We start from the raw sequence: 20,948 nt of genomic DNA, 5'->3' as shown, positions 1-20,948 counted from the left end.
ATACAAACAAACGAAATATTCATTAGGCGAGGAATTTTTCAAGGAGATTCCTTGAGTCCTCTCTGGTTCTGCCTAGCCCTGAACCCATTATCCAACATGTTAAACAAACACAATATGGCTACAATATCAGATATGAAAAAACAAAACAGTTTACGCTGTCTCATCTCATATACATGGACAACATAAAACTTTATGCATCCACACAAAAACAACTTCAGCAGCTCCTACAAATTACACATTCATACACCAAGGACATACAAATGGAGTATGGCTTAGACAAATGCAAAACACTTCACATAGAAAAAGGAATCCTGAAGAAAGAAGATTTTGCACCTGGAAATGGAGACGTTATTGAATCCATGGAAGAGGGCAAGTTCTACAAGTATTTAGGATTCCAACAGGCCAAACTAACAGAACATTCACAAATGAAGCAAAGATTAATTAGAGAATACCAAAGTAGGTTAAATGCTATCCTCAGAATACAGTTAAATGCAAAACACACAGTTAAAGCAATAAACACATATGTCATTCTAGTACTCACATAGTCTTTTGGAATTATACATTGGACTCACACAGATCTCGAGCAACTCCAAAGGAAAACAAGAACAACACTTACTAAACATAAACATCATCATCCTAAATCTGCTATAGAAAGATTAACCCTTCCACATAAAGATGGCGGGCGTGGCCTGATTGACATAGTTAACCTTCACTACAAACAAATACAGTCACTGCGAGAGTTTTTCTACAGGAAACAAGAAACATCACAATTACATAAAGCAGTAACTCTAGCAGACTCAAATAACACACCATTAAACTTACACTTACATCATACAGACTTGAAACAACATATAAAAAGCATAGACACCATTAAGCAATTGTGGGCTCGAAAGGCACGCCATGGCAGGCATCCTTATGACCTGTCCCAGGATTTTGTTGACAAAACTGCATCAAACAGCTGGTTAGATCGAGGATGCCTCTTTGGGAAGATGGAAGGATTCATGATTGCCATACAGGATCAGGTCATAAATACTAAAAACGTCATGCTAGAAACTATACAACACATTACATCTGGATGCAATCTCTTGGCACAGATTATTTACACAGACACAATCAAGTAGCAAATATAATACAGCAAGAGCTTGCAAACAAACACAAATTATTAGACATTCACAAACCATACTACAAATACATTCCACAGACAGTATTGGAAAACAACACGCACAAACTGTACTACGACAGAGCCATAATCACAGATAAAACAATTTACCACAACAGACCAGACATCACACTAATTGACAAACACAATAAAATCACATACATTATAGACATAGCCATTCCAAACACTCACAATATACAAAGCACATGCACTGAAAAAATTAGCAAGTACACAGAACTCGCCCAGGAAATAAGGCATCTTGGAGGATAGTTAGGGTGCTTATTGTACCTGTTGTTCTCTCCTGTACAGGTGTGATACCACACACACTACACAAAAGCCTGAGAACATTACATTTGAATAGAAATACATACATCACACTACAGAAGGCCACTATATTGAATACATGCCATATTGTTAGGAAATTCCTGAATACAGACACTGACACTGACACACTTATTTAATTTTAGTTTTATTTTGGTTGCTATGCCTTGACTCTGATCCGGCATAGCACACAGCCACCAGTGTCAACCGAGTATAACTCACAAAACCCAACATAATAATAATAAAAGCACATTATTTGATGCAAATTTAAGATAAATGCAGTTATGCATAAATTTCAAAAATGTATTGATTACAAAACATGATACCTAAAAGTAAAGAATCTCACACTGATAATGATGAAAAATGCCCTCTTTAATCAAGAAGAAAAGAAAAGCTATAAAATGGGTCATAAAAATATAAGAAAACAAGAACTGAATAGTACATGAAAACTATAACTAACTGATAACCATAACTTTAACACACATTTCTAAATGCTGTTAAGTGTAAATCAGTTATATAAATTGCTTGATTTTATCCTAAATATATTTGATGTAATTTTGACAATATAATAATAATATATTATGATACTATTATAAGTTAAAATTATCAAATGTTGATCATTATTTTGTTTTTCAAACTGTAAGAAAGACATCCAATTTTGAATAATTTTTTTTTCCTGTCTTTACATTAAAAAGTCATTGTCAAAATTAATAGAAGAATAAATTTAATAAAACACAGTGATGAGATTTAAACTGTAACTATGGGTTATAACCAATTTGCTACCTAGATTGCAATATCTGTGAAATTGTTAAAAGGGCAATATTTCTATTCAAGTGCAAATCTTAACATTTTATGCAAAACAGTGCAATTTTTAGAATTATGCTTTTAATTGGATTTTTACTTACTCCTAGTCAAACAGTTTTGATCTAAACTTTGTATGTACATTATAGACATCTGATGCAACTCCTATACAGAACTCCCCTCATATACACAACCTTATTCTATCTTGAACAAGGTTATTTAAAAGCAGCTTTGACATCCCATTTTGAAATCTGTGGCTCTGTTGTTTTGGAATTGTTGTTATTATTTCCCATGTTCTTGTTTTTAAAAAACTAAGTAAATAAGTCTGATTTGACTTCTTTTTTTATGTCACTTATTTAGGAATTTTTTTTAATTTTCAATAAAAGAAAAAATTTTCACCAGTCTATGGCAAATACATTTTTATATAACTTGATATACAAATAGAACAACATTACAATCTTTTTTATGTTAAAAAAGCATTTTTGCTTAATTTATTTGCATCTTCATCAGTTAAACAATACTCAAATAGAATGATGAGTATAATTTTTTTTTTAATTTTTAGAATGTTTTTTAAAGTTGCATTTCAATAGATAATTATACATCATAATATCAGGATTCTACATTTATTGTTCTTTTAAAGTTATTTACTTATTTTAGATGAATGAAGATAATTTTAAGATATTCACAGAAATATGCTAAAATAATTTTAGATTAATTCACATAGAGGTATTAATTGATCTACTGGAAAGAATTTGTATTTATTTAAATTTTGAACATATTCTAGTAAACATAAGTTACAAATTAGGATAGAACTGAACTTGAGAAATACAAAACAGTCACACCTTTTGTGAAGTTTATCAGATGGGTAGGGCACCTGGCAAAAAGGGTCTGGGGAAAACACTGAATTAAGTGAATGTTCTGTGAAATATAACTTAGAGAGTGAAAAAAAATAGACTCTCAGTTATAACAAATCTTACAACAAAATATCATCAACTTTTACAATGTAATTAGTTTCTGGAAAACTATTGTTAAGTAAACCATACTATTTCCTTTAAGCACAGTGGCATAACATGAGATTACTGGAAACACAGTTTTAACTATATAATACCATACATAGATAATCAGTGAGAAAAGACAGCACATATGACTGAAATACTGTATATAACAAAATATTAATTGTAAAAGTGGAAGGGAAACAAAGTGAATGGTTGTAAAACAGCAATTGTGAATTGTTAAAATTTCATTTCTTAAAAACTTAATTATTTACCTGCAGTTAATAATCCTTTTAAGCTCTGCTTCCAACTATATTTCCAAACAATTTCTCTGATAGCTGTATAAAAATTGTATTTATCAATTAAAAGTATTAATAAAATATATTTGAAAAAATTTTTTACATATAATTTTTATTCTTTAATTTTGAATATATTCAAAAACATTAACAATATGTAAATTTTTCGACTATAAATTCGACTTTCATCTATTATCAGGACTTATTATACTGGTTTTACAGATAATATTACAAAGATTAACAGAAAACAATTTTTATTTTATTTCGTATACCTGTACANATGTATGTTCCCAGGTATACGAAATAAAATAAAAATTGTTTTCTGTTAATCTTTGTAATATTATCTGTAAAACCAGTATAATAAGTCCTGATAATAGATGAAAGTCGAATTTATAGTCGAAAAATTTACATATTGTTAAGGAAAAAAGGACATTGAGGCAATTTAATTAAATATTCAAAAACAGTTCATAAAAAATTAAAAACTCAAAGTTTTTTCAAAATAACTCTGCATTAAAAAAAAAAACTTTGTAAATGGAATATGAATGATATAATTTATTATAAGGTTTTAGAGCCTAATAAAATTATAACTTCTGATGTAGATATTAAACAGCCAAATGTTGCAATTAAACTGAAGCAAGTAATCAATTGTCTTAAACAAGAATAATACACACACTTGTATCAGTTTGATGGTGCAACAAACAAAACAAATTGAGAAATGAATCTAAAATTACCCTCACCACACTCATGTTTGATTTTTTTTTTTATTTATATCATTGCATAATCATTTATATGGTATTTACCATTTAAATGTTCTGTACTTCTTAAATAGTGAAATATGATATTATGAGAAAAATAATGTTAGAGAATGCTTAACAAAAAGGAATGCATGAGAAATGTATATGCACGAGACTTGATATCAAGAGTTCTTGTTTAGATGTTCAAAAACATTAAGACTGAGTTCTTAGATGTATTTCCTTCTTTTCCAAGTAGTTATTTAATTAAACATTTTATATTTAATTAGTAAATCTAGAATTCTTTCTTATAAACAATAATCCCACAACACAGTAGGTATAATTATTTTTTGAGTCAAAACCAAAACATTTTTATTCAGATGAAATCAATAAACTTGTGAAATGCTAAAAAGAAAAAAAAATGATAAGAATGACATTGCTACTACTTCACTCAATACCATTTAAATGCATATATTTGTTATCATACTGTTATTAGAAATCAATAAAATGATTTCTAATAACAGTATGAAAAAGAATATATGCATTTAAAGTAAACTAATATTTGAATTAAAATATTTGATGACTTCAAAACAATAAAAGATGTTATTTTAATTAAGCAGTGCAAACTTATTAAAAGTTTCAAAGTATCAAAGATGTTTAATTTGTCTAATAGTTTTAATATTGTTTTAAAGATAAAACTTACAGAAATTCAGTAATTTGCATTTTAACAATATTGAGCACACTGATTAACACTATTAACAATCATCTAATTTAAGAGGTAAGAGTTTTTCAAAATAAAGCAATAGAAATTAATGATATAATTTTAGTCATAAACATTAGCTAGAATGTATGATGAAAACAAAAAAATTAGTTGATTTGTTGTTCATCTGTTATGTAAAATTGATCAGTATATTTACATCTGATGATTCTTTTGATATTGGTAAGTCAATCCTAGAAAATTAATAAATATGAGAATGTAAAAATTTAAGAATTTAAAATATAACAGTGTAAACACCAGAATTTTCCAAATTCAAGTCTCAGTTAGTATTAAATATATAAATTTAGAAAAAATTATGTACTATCTTGTTTACTAGTCATACTATCCTAGCATTTATGCTTTCACAAATAGAATTGATTAATTGCAATTTGTAAAAAATAAATGATTTGCAAGAGAATTTTGTACTTTTTAGTGCATATATGCAAATTTGCTGAAAGGATATTCTATTAGAATTACTGCATTTTATTTAGCTAATTTGAAGTGATAGAAGTTAACTTTAAATTTATTTATTTTAAGGAATGTTAAGGAATAACTGTTTGTTTAAATATTACAAAATAAATAATTCTAATAATAATAATAAGCTTTTGACTTTTAATAATATATTTTTACTTCTATGCTATGTATGTGGTAATGATAAATGTGACATTGTCAAGTGCATGTAGGAAAAATGTACATGTTATTTTCCTATTAAAATTAGAACAGTCATGATTTATTCTGCAATTTGTGTAAACAAATTGTTTAGACAAATTGTAATGTTGTTAATGTTAATGTTGTTATAAAATAACACAATTATAAATAAATATAAAATATTTGTACAGAGGAAACAAATTGTTTAGACAAATTGTAAATCATCATATTTTAAGAGAGTTGTCAATCTATTCAATTTTTGTAGATGATTCTTACTTACCCAGCAACACAGAGGAAGCAAAGCAAGGACTAAAAAAGGCTTTTGTCTGAAATGTATATGTAGTCTAAATAAAGATTTCAAAAGGAAGCAGTGGTTGTGTGTTCTTCGATAAATAAAAACTGTAAAATCATCTACAGACATTATAAATATATTTAGCATCTACACCAGAAGTTTTTAGATTAAATTTTTTAACAAATTACAAGCCTTCTTTGATTTAGCTTTGATTATCTTTGATTTAGCTTATTATGTAATGTATCTATTATTTAGATATAAAACTTTGAAATTTAACAAAAGAAAGAAAGAAAGAAAATTGTTCAAAGTAATTATAAAATTCAAATTTTTTAATGTTGTTATAAAATAACACAATTATAAATAAATATAAAATATTTGTACATTTGTATTTTAATTCATTTAAATAATAATAGTATGATTAACATTAGTAATTTATTTTATTTTAGATATTTTTTAATTTATTTCATTAAAAACTTTTTCATCAAATTCATCAAAAAATTAGTTTGAATAAATTTGTAATTTGCTTCAAATTGATATACATCATGCTAAATGTTTATATCAAATGAATATAATAATTTACATTTATTTGATTTTGATATATTTAAGGTATCCCTTGATTAACACGGTTGATCCCTCAATCCTACTGCATATATCAAAATCACATTAATCAAAGTACAGTATCTATGTTAGGTAAAGACAGCTGATAAAGCACATAAATTAATTAAAACTTCTGCCGTGTATATAAAAGGATTGCCACAATTAATTTTCCGTGTTAAGCAAAACTGCATTAAGCAAGTGATACCCTGTATTTGAAACAAAATAAGAAATTTTAGCATTACCTTTTAAAACAAAATCTTCACAATTTGGATCTTGAGAGATTGCAAAAAGAACATCTTCCATATCTTGTAAGTAACCATTTCTATTCCAGAGTGTTGTTAGATTTAATCTAACCATTTTTGGAAGATGAGTAAGATGATGCAGTTTGGCATTTGAACTGCAGTCATGCTATACAAAAAAATCAAACTGGACTTAAATAGACTTTTACATTTTATTTCTAATAGACTGCATACTAATAAAAATACTACCTCAATTCCTTTTGATGTAATGTGTAAATTATTCGTTGATTTCAGTACAGGTTCATAAAGTTGAGAAAATGCATCAAGATTAGGATGGACAATATTCTGAACTTTATTTTTATCTTCTCCAAACAACATTCTAAAATCTCCTAAAATTTAGAAAATTATTTTATATTTGTTAAGAGATTTGTATTTCTCAGTTGTAATAGTGACTGCTTATAATTTACACTAATAAAAACACAACTTAATAATTAATTCAAAATAAAACTAAAAAATTAAAAATTTATTATAGTTTTTAATTTAACTAAATTATTGTAAACATGAACAAATATTTATTGTGACATTATCATAGTGCTGGGCAGCAATGTTTAATCATATTTTTAATTTATTTAATTTAAAGCATATGTTTTCCTCTTCAAATTAGTAGTGTCTTGTCCCTCTACATCACACTTTTCCTGTTAGCAATAATCATGCCAGTCATCTAACTCCTTTCAGTGGAAAATTTTTTAATTGAAATAACATGACTTCTAGAACTTTTGGAAGTTCACATATAGTTAATCAGGGCTCCCGCCTTCAATTTCTGGTCTCAGCTTTCATCTAACACCATTCTTGTGATAGAAGAATGACAGTGGGAATTTATAAGTCTACAATTTTTCCAAATTGCAGCCCAACAATGTAAAGATAATTATTATTATTTTACATTTTACTATTATTAATAACTACAGTACATACTACCCTCATTTTATGATACAACATTTTATATCTTCCTTAAAGTTATAACAAGATTCCCACTCAAAATCTCCAAAAAAATTTTCATCTATTTTCTACTTTTCTCAGTAAAAATTAAATTTTTTCAACTCATTTTTAACTTTTCAGAAGAAGACTTTTTACTATCATGCTATTTACATTTTTCCATTATAAATAAAGTAAACAATACTAAAGAATCCATTTCAGTTTTAATTTCTGTAGAAATCCAATGAAAAACAGTAATTAATAATAGTGTGCGAGTCATTCAATTTCAATTGTGAATACTTTAATGGTTTCTTATGAAAAACTGAATTTCAATTTGCATTAGTTCAGATTGTGTACTGTTAAGTAAAAATGTAATCCCAACACAAGAAACTATGAGTGTATTCTTAAAATCAGTATTTGAATTTAACATATTGTAGTATTTAATCATCAAATACTTTCTAAAAATATACTTTCTAAACATATAAAACACTTTTTAAGGATGATGAAAGTGAAGTACTGTACATAACACAATCAAATAAGAGGACAGATTTTAAATTATAAGAATATGCATTTCACTTCGTATCTTCATTATATTTGAAATTAAATATAATTTCAATTTCAATGGTTTATTTTATATTATTATAATTATTAAGAGTATGTTAAATAAATACAAGGTATCTTATAAATGGAAGATACAAGCTGATGATTTTTTTTACATAAAATTAAGAGAAAAATCCTTAATAATGCAGACAATATTATTTGATAATTTCAAAAATCCTTCTAATTTTGGATGCCATCTCAACAATACATAATTAACAGTTTGGCAGTCAACAACTTAAGAGAGCCAAATAACACTTGAACAATATATTCATAATTCATATATGCAGAATATACAAGTTCAGAAAATTTGTGCGTCAATTAATGGAGCATAAATAATTAAAACAATAAATCAAATAAACATTTTAAAATCTACCATCAATTTGTTGTTTGACAGTGAATGTAGTGATAACATAATTCCATGTTTTGGACAATTAATTAATTAATTTGCATTAATTTAGATTTTCATTCATATATTAATTATATATTAAAAAAAATGATTAGATTATATCACTAATGATAAAGTTGTCCTAATTTATGCCATTTTATTCAATCACTAAACACTTAAATTATTGAATATCAATCATATAATTCATATAATATTTGACTTAATTTTTTTTTATGAGAGGATGTCAGAATGTATTCATCCAGTTAACTAATTGATGCAAGATTTCTCTAACAGATCATCAAGATGTCAGACATAATCCATCTGTTCCATTTTGTGATTTATAAGATAGAACTCCATAATTAGTAAAACAGTTCCTGTTTTCAATGTATTCTACAATATCTGTCAAGTAAGTCTAACAAAAGTGTTGTTAAGCATATCAAGCAGACGACAAAATTACTTTGTCTTCTGCTTGTAAGAAATGGTTTTTCCAGAGGGTGGTCAGGCAGCAGGAGGTAATTTTTACAAATTTGTCAAGAGTCCCAAACAGGAGCAGACTTGGAGGTAAGATACTAGCTCAGCTCCAAATTTGACCATCACAGGTCTAGTGAATCCCTTAAAAGGACAACGATCAAAAAGGTAATTCTTGAGTTGTTGTTTTTGTCTGGACTTCTATATTCACTATATAAGCTTTGAACAGGCTTCAAAAAGAACAGTTTTTTGTCCAGATCATCAACCAGTAGCGACAGAACACTACACACTCATCTGCCGGTACAATCCATTTAGAAAATAAAGAACTGTCCATCAAACACTGATCATAAGGTAGCTATTAATTTATCAACTATATATTCTGGAATTAATTTCAAGAAACAAAATATTGCATTAAATTATTACGAAAGTCTATCTTAATTTTAATCTACAATTGTCTCCTTTGCTTGCATCACTAGTTATAATATATAATGTATACCGAACATTTCAATATTTGTACCATATTTTTGTACAAATAACCCAATGGGTTATGTGTTTAAGACAATTTAAAAGCAGGTATGGGTTATACGCCTATTTTAGATTTCAATAAAAAATTCACACATATGGAATAGTAATTTTTTATCCTGCTGCTACTCCTTAACAGTATGATATACATGAGAAAACAAGTTATGTAGGGATTTTACTTCTGTTATAATAATTTTCTGCAGAGTATACACCATTGCATGTTTTAGGCATGAAAATATTGTAGTTTTTCTGAATCTGATTATAAAATAAAATATTTATTTGGGTATAAAACAATATAAAATCATTAAAAATGTATAATATAAGAAACCTGTTTTATTCTTATAAAAATGGTATATGAATTAATTGCAGAAATAATAATTAAAATATGATTCATGTTTGTTCACAAAGTGTACAAAATGTACAAAGTTAGACTTTGAAATAATTTTAATAAGTTTTAAATAATTATTTTATAAAAAAAATACCTGTATATGATAATTCTGAAACTTTAATAAACAATTCTTCTTTGGTAAAAGTTTCAGGTAAACATAATAGAGCAGCATGAATAGCACTTTTTAAGTTAGTATTCAATGCTTCTATTAAATCTTGATTTGAAGGTTTATATATAAAATTCACCTAAATAAAATAAATATTAAATCATTAACAGGACTATTTATTTTGATTAATACTATATAAGAATTTCATATCCTTTTGGACAAAAATTATAAAATCGATTCATAGTTCTTGTATATTTCAAATATCTTATCAGTTATTTTAAATCTATTATTATTTTTAATAAATTGTAATTAAAATGAAACAAACTGGTTTATGAAGACGTCCACTGGCATACAATGTATTCCAAATGTTAAGATCTTGTAATAAATCTTTGGTGCTAATTACACCATATTTAATCATCTAAAAAAATATAAAAAATATTTTTAAAAATAACTATACTAGATTTTATACATTAAAACTAAAATCCTTTGTATAGCCAACAACTTATTAAATAAAACAAGCAAATTATTTATTGTGGCATTGTCACAATGCCAGGCTACAATTTTTAATCATATTTTTATTTCATTTAAAATATGCACTCTCCACCTAAAATTAGTACTTTAGTGTCTTGTCCCTGTACATCATATTTTTCTATTATCAATGGAGTCGTGCCAACCATCTATTAACTGCTTTAAGGGGGAAAAAGTTTTGAATTGAAATAATTTGACTTCCAATTTGCATTGGAAGTTTGTATATAGTTAATGGGCCCTCCTGCCCCATGGGTCTAGTCTTTCATCTATCTAACTCCATTCTCGAGATTAAGGAAAGACTGATAGATGAACGGACAGAAGACAGTGGGAATTTATAGGTCTATGATTTTTCAAATTGCAGTCCAAAAAAGCTGTTTTTAACAATGACTATAGTGCTTTTCATATTACAAGAGTTTGTAAGATAAAGATAGCAACTATGAGGGCTAAAAATTTTTGTTTATGCTTAATGTACAAAAGTTTTTTGTTATATGAAAAGATATAAATTCTAATAATTTAATTCTTTAGATATTAAAAAATTTGAAATAATTACCTTATCTTGAGTTGGTATTAAAGTATTAAAATACATATTTGCTCCATAATTTTCTTGAACGTATTTTATTAATTTTGCCGATCCATATTTTAAAAATGAATAATCTGCTCTGTTTTTAATTAAGTTTTCAGAATGCCATGCTAAAGAATCATCCACAACAATCACAAAGTCAATCATGTTTTTCTGAAATTGGTAAATTATTTAATTATTAAGATTAATTATTAAAGGAAATTTAACATTAATTAAATTATTAAAAAATAGAAAATCATATAATCTAATTTTCTCAATAAAAATAAAAATCTTTTTAAATATGCTCTTAAGTCAGTATTTGAATCTTCTGGTGTTGGGTTTAGATGATGTAGAGAATATTTAATTTAAACTTGACTTCTGCTTATAACTAATTTGAAAATTTAATTAAAACAAGATCTGCCATTTAAATAAATCATTATTCAAAAAATAAATAAATAAAATTGCAATTTCATCAAAACTACTTTTTATTTATATGAAATTCTTTTTATAAGTGTAATCATAAATATGTCTTAATTCTTTTTGAAAATTTGACAACTTTTAAGATATTTAAATTTTTTTTAAATAATTGTATTTAGAAAAGTAATATAATTTTTCTTCAAAAAATTGATAGCACATTTTCATCAAGTTAATGTGAAGAAATTCACAAAATAAAATCTGAAAGTTCTTAATTTTCTTTTTCTTTATTAAGTCAAAATCCTTAAATTCTTCAAAATATAGTAATTATTCCCAGTACAATAAAATAATTAATTACAAAATACTTTCTTCATTTTAATCCTTCACTGAAATAAAGTGACCAGATGCTGAAATGTAAAAAGTGGGAAATTAAACTGGACACCCCAACAAGACCTCAGATAAGTCACATGATCAATTCTTTTAGATAATCTTTGATTTTCTAGGTTTCTGACATCATCAAAGACAATGTTATAACCAACCAATGAAATTTTACCTATCCATATACTCTTGTTTACAAACAATGATTTCTAACAATAGTGACATTAAACAGTTAATTTTGACATTGAGCATATCTTTGCTTTATTTGCCTTTTGCTTAACTCAGATAATTAGCAAAAACCAAAAACTCCCTTTCATAACTGATCAGCAAGACCATGGGATGATATTCACTGTTCTTCAACAGACAGCATTATCAGACTGAACAATAAATCATCAATTGGACTACTGTTTAGACAAATTGGATATTAAAAAGTTTTTACTCTATAACTTGTATGTGATTCATCTTTGACTTATTAATTCAATGAATATTTACTGTTGTAGTTTTGAATATAATTATAAAAGTCAAAAAGCATATTTTTTTTCATAATTTAAAAAAAAATGAACCCTTCCAGGTACAATTACAACTCTGAATGGGATGATTGAGATCTTACCCTAGGATCAAAAAAGTCAAAGGAACCATACCTCCAATGTGACCCTTCACTAGATACAGCTTACTTCCAAGTCACATACAATTAGAAGTCACATCACTCCACTATGTCTATACTGGCTTTGAGTAGCCCACTTGACTATTCATGGAGTACCTTGTGTTATATAGTTTTACGTGTTGTTTGGGGGCTTGTCACTACATGGGACTTCAGTAGAAGTGACAGCAAGCAGCGAAGTGCACAATTACATGCGGATCATGGAAAATAGGCAGTATACCGATTCACTGTAAAAACTGACCTTTGGAAGTGAATATCTCACAAAGGGTTACATGTACAGATATTGTTCCATTGAGTTTTTTGTTCGTACAGGGTATGTATAAGTGGGAGTGACAAATCCCTCATTCAGAGTTCACATCTTACCCTTTATACTGAAGCAAAATACAAATTAACTACAAATATAATCTTTTAATTGTATTTCTTCACTTAGTGAGATTTTTTTAAAATATTGTATATACTAAAAACATATTTTATTTCTTTTCATGAGCATTAAATAATTCAAAACAGTACTTTTTATTGAAATACTATTTACTAAATCTCTTATGAAATAACAGTTTATTAATTGTACAAACCATAATAGTACCTTAGATCCATTGTTTTTTGCTTGTCTAAATACACCGGAACCGTAAGCAAATGCTAAACTACAATTTTTACGATCGGGAAATCGTGAAAGTAAAAGTTCCAGAGTTTTATTCATAACGAGAAGTGCCTTGGAGGCAGCCATGTTTATTTTGTTATGTAATCCCCTAGCGTCAATTTAGCGAACTAAATTTATTCATTTAGATTCGAAATTTTTATTTATAATTACAGTATTATTAAAAAGAAAAAGTTGAAATTTTTTTAATCTGGAAAACTCTAAAATTCGTCAAAAAAATTTGAAGAATAAGTTAAATGTATCGTAAATTGCCGCGCGTATTGCGTATTCGGCGAGTAGATATTACAGTAATTATATTGATGATTAAATCCCTACAAGAAGGAATTTATTGGGTTGTTCGGAAAGTAATTTCGTTTTTTTTTTACCACTAGACGAATTAGTCGTATTTTTCCCGCCATTTTCATTCTAAACCGTATTATCATTATATATTTTGACAGCTAGCATTTTAATGCTTATTTGTAAAAAATTTTGTTTGATTTTGTGCAATTGTTTATTTTTTGTGTCCCATCAAATATGGAAAATCAAAAGCAGCATTTTTCGGCATATTTTGTTCTTTTAGTACCGAAAAGGTAAGAATGTTGTTCAAGCGAGAAAAAAATTGTGTGACGTGTATGGGGAGGATGTATTGACAGAACAACAGTGCCAAAACTGGTTTACAAAATTTCGTTCTGGCAATTTCAATATTGAAGATGCACCACGTTCTGGATGGCCAGTTGAAGCCAATGAAAACAAAATAAAGGTACTGATTGAAGCAAACTGCCGAATAACAACACGTGAAATCACTAAGAGATTAAATTTGTCAAATTGAACTGTTTATGATTACTTGAAACAAATTGGTTTCGTTTCAAAGCTTGATATATGGGTTCCACATGTTCTTAAAGAGAGATGCTCTCTTTGGTGGGATTTTAAGGAAATTTTTTTTTGGAGCTTTTACCAGACAATTTAACAATTGATTCGAAAGTGTACTGCCATCGAGTAAACAAATTGAGTAATATCATCAAACAGAAAAGGCGGCCAGAATTGATCAACAAAACAGGTGTAGTGTTTTACCACGATAATGTCAAATTTCACACAAGTTTGGTAACTCGTCAGAAACTGTTATAACTTAGATGGGACGTGCTATCACACCAACCATATTCGCCAGATCGAGCACACTCAGATTATTACTTGTTCCGGTCTATACAAATTTTTTTTAACTGTAAGACATTTACTTGAAATTACAATGTCAAAAATCACTTGGATCAGTTTTTTGTAAGCAACGATCAAAACTTTTATGAATGTGAAATCATGCTACTACCAGAAACGATGACAACAGGTATTTCACCAAAATGGTCGATATATAATTCAATAAAATATTTATTTATTATAAAAAACATTGTGTGTTTTTCCACGGAAAAAAAACGAAATTACTTTCCGAACAACCCAATACATATTATCATAACGGATCCCATTCTCGTCTCGACCGTTTTTACGTATCGAGCCAACTTATCGATATTACTGACTATTGTGACATATTCCCAATCATCTTTCAAATCATAGTGGAGTCACCCTGCAACTGAAACGCACCAACCAGTAGTGCAGTAAAGACAAAAATTATATAGTGAATTCTCGAATAATTTGGCTTTTAGAAATGCAATTATTAAAAATTCTTGTTGGAAGAAGACAATCGTGTTAATAACATTTCAGACATTAACAATCCACGAAAAACCTTTATTTTTACGAGTGTTATGTCACTATTAAATTCCACAAGTACTTTCGACCTCCACCGAGGTCTGCTTCAGGTAGTGACTGGCATCGAAGTGTTTAGTGGTTTAGTGGTTTAGTGGTTTAGTGGTGTTTAGTGGCCAGTGTTTAGTGGTTGGAAGTCGTTTATCTTATTTCAGACATTGTTATAAATATTTTTATCCATTTCGATTTTAAAAATGTTCGAACCGTTTTAAATTCGAATTTGTTAGTGCATATTGGTTCGATTATAGAACGATTGTAAACGTTCCAAAAAATTGATCAAATTGAAAATAGTTTGTTTGATTCTCGGCAATTCTCTTCAGCGGTAGGTGTTATATAACAATTACTATGGTTATTGAAATATTGAATGTAAATGGGGTTTGCTTGCAAAACCTTCGCGGACGAAGTCGCGGGTAACAGCTAGTAAGAAATATATTTAAACGAAATGAAGTGTAATAAAGAGTAAATCAAAGAAGAAGAAACTTTTTTAGAATATTCTCTTTGAATTTCTCTGAATACTGTTTAAATTATATTTAAAATGTATTGATTATGGTATACATTACCTTAAAACTGACGAATTTCAGATAATAAAATATATATTTTTGAAATAATGTGACCACCACCTTATTGCTTGCTGAGGGAGTTTTATTAAAATCGAACGCTTTCGATCCACTTAACGGATCATCATCAGGATAGAATATACTAAAAAGGAATACAACATAGATGGAACAATATGTTCAAAAATTCAAAAATATCCATAAACTGATAATATATCAATTAATAAAAATAAATAATAAATTGTAAACGATACCAAATAATAAATAATATACTACGACGACCAAACATTAATAATAAGTTTCCTTTAAATCAAACAAATATCATATTTCAGTTGATGCGCTACTTGTAAGCTTCTTAACGGCAAATTTCCAAGCCGAGGGAAGACCTTCCGCATCCCTAGCATTAATGCATCCGTCTTTAAGTTTGCTCCTGTATATCTCCATTTTTTCGGCCGTCCTCGCCAAGGTTGGTGAGTGCACCTGTCTCACGACTTCCACTTCCTCCCATCCAATCAGGGATCCTTGGGCCTGCGCCATCTGGGCCAATATTGTTGTATTAGACCCTTTTCTAGCATCATACTTANTTATTAATTGATATATTATCAGTTTATGGATATTTTTGAATTTTTGAACATATTGTTCCATCTATGTTGTATTCCTTTTTAGTATATTCTATCCTGATGATGATCCGTTAAGTGGATCGAAAGCGTTCGATTTTAATAAAACTCCCTCAGCAAGCAATAAGGTAGTAGTCACATTATTTGTTTATTTTTGCTGGGTACGATTGTATTCAATATATATTTTTGTAAAATTAAACGTTACGATTCATTCATAATACATACCAGTAGCGTGCTGTCATTAGAAGCGATGGATGCGCCGCTCCCTTTGTATTTTCTAAAAAATAAATACATATTCGACTTATTTCTACTTAAGAAGTAGTTAAATAATTAAGCGATTAGGGAATTGGGGACATAAACAAAACCCTGATGAAAGAGCCGAAATTTTACTTAAACAAAAGCCTAACCGAACCAATCTCTAGCCTACAGTGGTACTGATTTCTTCGAAATATTAGATGTAATAAAGACAGACATTTTTCCAGTTCAACGAGAGTGACCGAAAAGTTGTAAATTTTGGAAATTTCCGTGGACAATACCTGGTCCTAAAACGAACTAGAAAACAAACGACGGACAATCTATTAAGTTTAACATATTTCGACTTTTACAGCTATGGTGAGAAACGTTTAAAATTTACAAGAACCCTGACGCGTCTTTTGAGATATACTAGTGATGCGAATAAACAGGCATTTGACATTGACCGGTATGGGCACCCTCGGGATTTGGAAGCCCGCGTGCATGTACAGAAAACTATCATAAAAACATACAGGTAAATTCTTATCGGTTGGGTTAAGTTATAAATCTACTCGTGATTCGCGTAATCGGGCATGGGCGGCCAAATATCTAGCGGGCGGGCGGCTAACAGCCCGGAACCGGTCCCGGATAGAATTGGATGGTTATACGTTTAGCAGCCACCCGAGGTCCTAGGCTTCCACCGGATAAACCGGGTGAGGTCGGTGCTCTGTAAAGCGTACACGCGAATCTGGTTTTTTGGAATCTGACAATACAGAGTTTCCACTCCGCTATTCCTCCACTAATATTCGAATATATAATAGCAATCTTATCTTTTTTTTCACGTGTAGTATAGAAATTTGTAATAAGATACATAATGTGGTTATAATAAAATATTGTGCGATTATTTTCATATAATTAAAATTAATATGTATTTATTTTTTAGAAAATACGAGGGAAGCGGCGAATCCATCGCTTCTAATGACGGCACGCCACTGGACTTCAATACAATTTCTTTAAAAACCCCAAATAGCGTTTATTAAAATATCAATAACGAAAATATACAAATGACGTATTGCTTAACATTATTACAAAGAAATAATGAAAAACGTTTTCATTGTTAGAATGCGTTCTCTTCTCAGCGATTTTTCTTTCGCCATGTATCGAATTATAATATTTTCGTTATTATTTAAAGAAATTCTGACTATTGCAATAACCAGTGGTAGATGGACGAAACGTGATCCGTCGATGTATCGTAGAAGCGAAAACAATGGATTTGCTACCATCGATACCGAACAGGATCCACACGGATATGGACAATTTCTCAATATACGCCCTATCAATGACAAATATAGAATACTTCCTCTTGAAAGACTTAAACAGAAATCACATCTTCAAGCAAAGGAAGTGAATTTAAATCCATTTTTGTATAAGCTCAAGGAGGCATCTACACTTCATTCAGGATTTGAATATAATCCTAATTATCCTAAGATAATGAAGAAACAAAGACATTCGATCAAGTCAGAGAGGGATAAGATAATGCCTTCTAATGTCCTTTTTCGCAAAGTAATCACTGCCTCGTACGAACGACCAATGCCACGATTAAGTTCTACGGTGAGTTGGCTCGAATCTAAATTAACAGAATTAAGGGATGAAAAGATGAAAGAATTAGATTTCATTTTGACAAAACAATCCGTCGCTACAGAGCCAGCCACGAACAATCCAGAAACCGTATCCATCGACGAACAAATAAAATGGAGATATTTAACATTAACAATGTCGCTGTCGATTTTGTTTTTTATAACAACGATCACCTTTTGTGGCATGTTGATTCAACGACATTACTACAATGAATCCAATCAGAAAATACGTCGAACTGCCGGACAGAGACAAGACAAAGTGAAAAAAAGGAAACCGGATAAGACACTCTCACCCAAACCTGAGAAACAACCTCTATTAGAACCAGACGAAGTTGAGGAAAACACTCGATCTTCGTCCATTTCTTCGACAATTGATATGAAATATTCATTCGACAAATTCCTGAGATTGGTCGAACGTTTATACGAAGACGAAATAAAACAACTCGAAACGACTTTAAGAAGTGTTGAACAGATCTGAACTATTTGTTCATTTATGTGACAGAATTTGCGTTATTTTTCTATATTTTAATACTCATTTAGTTTGTTGTTTAAATGATAAATAAAGAAATAAAAACGGTCTATAAATCAAAAATTTATCTAAACCATGTACTACATTATATTGCTATTGATATATCAGTTATATTGTGATGATATCAAGAAGAAAAAAAAAGTGATGGCAAGCTGAACAATAGAGAGCAGGATCCTTGCCATAATGCGGTTTACGCGCCAATTTTCGTACGTGCGTTAATCAAGCCGAATAGTTTGGCCGAATATTCGGCTATTCGGCTACGCTCCTGGCCGAATATTCGGTATTCGGCCTGAGGCCGAATATACTATTCGTTACAACACTAATAATAATAAAAGAGCTACATATCTCGATAGGAACATAATCAATATTGCCATTAAAATCTCATCAGAGAATAGCGGAAACTTTCAGAAAATGCTCTCAAAATAGTGTTTAGTTCATTGTATATTCACCTACGGTCATTAAAGACGCGTTATCACTCTTCATTAAAAATTTAGTAATTACCTTCGACAAAGGAATCTGTTTCAAAACAGATCATTAATTTAGGCCTAATAAATAACGTAATCTACTCGACTTCTCGCGTTTATAAGCTACATACGTAGTACTTGAAGGTATAACCGATAGAAGAGATTTAATGGGGCGAGTGGTCTCCGTTGCCGCTCATCGTAGTGGTGACCAGACCCTAAAGACTGGGAGGTTCGTCGTGGGTTCGCGCCACGGTCGGACAGGCTGGCTGCTTGGAGTTTTCCGGGTTTTCTCCTTGCCTATAACGACTGAATAGGAGGCCAGTTCCCCATAAAAGTCCTCCCGGAAGGCATTTATTTCCCGCGCGTACGTATGGCTGTTCGATACAGCCGGCTAATCGGTCGCCTAGCGATCATACACATACACAAGTCTACTCGGAGAAAGAGCCTACATTGAGCTAAAATCTCCATATAAACACCATCGAAGAAGAAGAAAGAAGAGATTTAATGAGACAAATTTTAAGTATTGATGAAATTTATATTCAATTGAAAAATATACTGTATAGCTGAAAACTTATCTATGATCAAAAATTCTATTTTATTTACATATCAATATAAAATTGTTTGCATACTATAACAACAGAAAAGGAAAACAGTTTTCAAATTTCCAATACCAAAAAATTGATTTTAAATACTCAGAACGATTAAAAAACTTGCAATATGAATATATTAATATTATTATTTTAAACTCTCCCTATCCTGTGGACACTAAGAAGGCTTTTTTAAGCAAGCCTATTATGGGTTCTACCGGGCTCACAATGGGGCGGCCTGTTTGATGAGAGACTGGATCCGATATATCCGTACAGACCACGAACACTTGTATAACTCTATTATATTCATTTCCAAAAGAATATAGATTATACCAAAAATAGAGATTGACGAAAAATATTTATCAATCACGATTGATCTGTTGGCTCAATTTAAATAGGATATAGACGTATAGGATATTGACTTATTTTATTTATATTATTCATTATATTCCAGCAAATATATATATATATATCAACGCAACTAATTTTTTAAAATATTTTTTCATCAAATATTTTAAAGAAGTATACCTAAAATTTTATTTTTTATTTATTAGGAAAATAAAATAAATACTACGTCATTATATTTAAATATGGTATACTTTGAATTGCGGAATTCGATATATTTAAGCTAATTTTTTACTTTAAACTGAGAATAAGTTTTATGCAATTATAAATATCAATATATAACTTACATATATAGACTATTTCTGGTCATATGAAGTCTTTTGCACGTTAAGGTTAGCAACTTCGATCAAATGCCCCCCGCATGTGATCGAAGTTACTATCGAAGTTGATCCGAGAAAGTGATCCGCGTTGGACAGGTTGTCACAACACGGATCACTTTTCAAATATTAATAGTAGACCAGTATTAATTAATAGTCGTTGACCATCCTCTCTTCCGAGTGGAAGTCAACGACTACTTTTGGTCGAATTATTGCTACTTCAACCTCCTTCCGCAACCTCTTTCCTCCTTCTTTCTATCAGACCAGCGGTATGGTGGCATTCGAATAGGAAAATTACATAATACGAGGTTACCGGCTAGCAAAATATGTTTTAAGTGGTTTTCGAGATGCCGAGTTTAAATATTCGTTCCGTTTTTTCCGAAATTTGATTTGTTGACAGATTACCGTTT

At 29.4% G+C, this 20,948-nt stretch overlaps 1 protein-coding gene across 2 annotated transcripts in view; it reads right to left on the bottom strand.

The window, feature by feature from the left end:
* LOC111624346 (phosphatidate cytidylyltransferase, mitochondrial-like) overlaps positions 1-16,261 on the bottom strand; it is a 25,086-nt gene extending 8,825 nt beyond the window's left edge. The window contains exons 1-7 of one of the 2 annotated variants that reach the window (XM_023367170.1): positions 15,758-16,261; positions 11,353-11,535; positions 10,600-10,692; positions 10,263-10,413; positions 7,083-7,222; positions 6,837-7,002; positions 3,549-3,611 (exon numbers count right to left, since the gene is read on the bottom strand). In XM_023367170.1, the coding sequence (XP_023222938.1) occupies positions 3,549-3,611; positions 6,837-7,002; positions 7,083-7,222; positions 10,263-10,413; positions 10,600-10,692; positions 11,353-11,529 (790 nt within the window). In that variant the 5' untranslated portion in view covers positions 11,530-11,535; positions 15,758-16,261. Of the gene's footprint in view, positions 1-3,548; positions 3,612-6,836; positions 7,003-7,082; positions 7,223-10,262; positions 10,414-10,599; positions 10,693-11,352; positions 11,536-13,397; positions 13,549-15,757 lie in introns of those variants that run through there. The other variant, XM_023367168.1, reaches the window with a different exon arrangement.
* Between the last annotated feature and the right edge of the window lie 4,687 nt (positions 16,262-20,948).

Source organism: Centruroides sculpturatus, unplaced genomic scaffold, assembly GCF_000671375.1.
Source record: "Centruroides sculpturatus isolate CEXI.00-Female unplaced genomic scaffold, Cexi_2.0 scaffold9, whole genome shotgun sequence".
Classification (NCBI taxonomy): domain Eukaryota; kingdom Metazoa; phylum Arthropoda; class Arachnida; order Scorpiones; family Buthidae; genus Centruroides; species Centruroides sculpturatus.
This window is presented reverse-complemented; position numbering and strand designations above follow the sequence as displayed.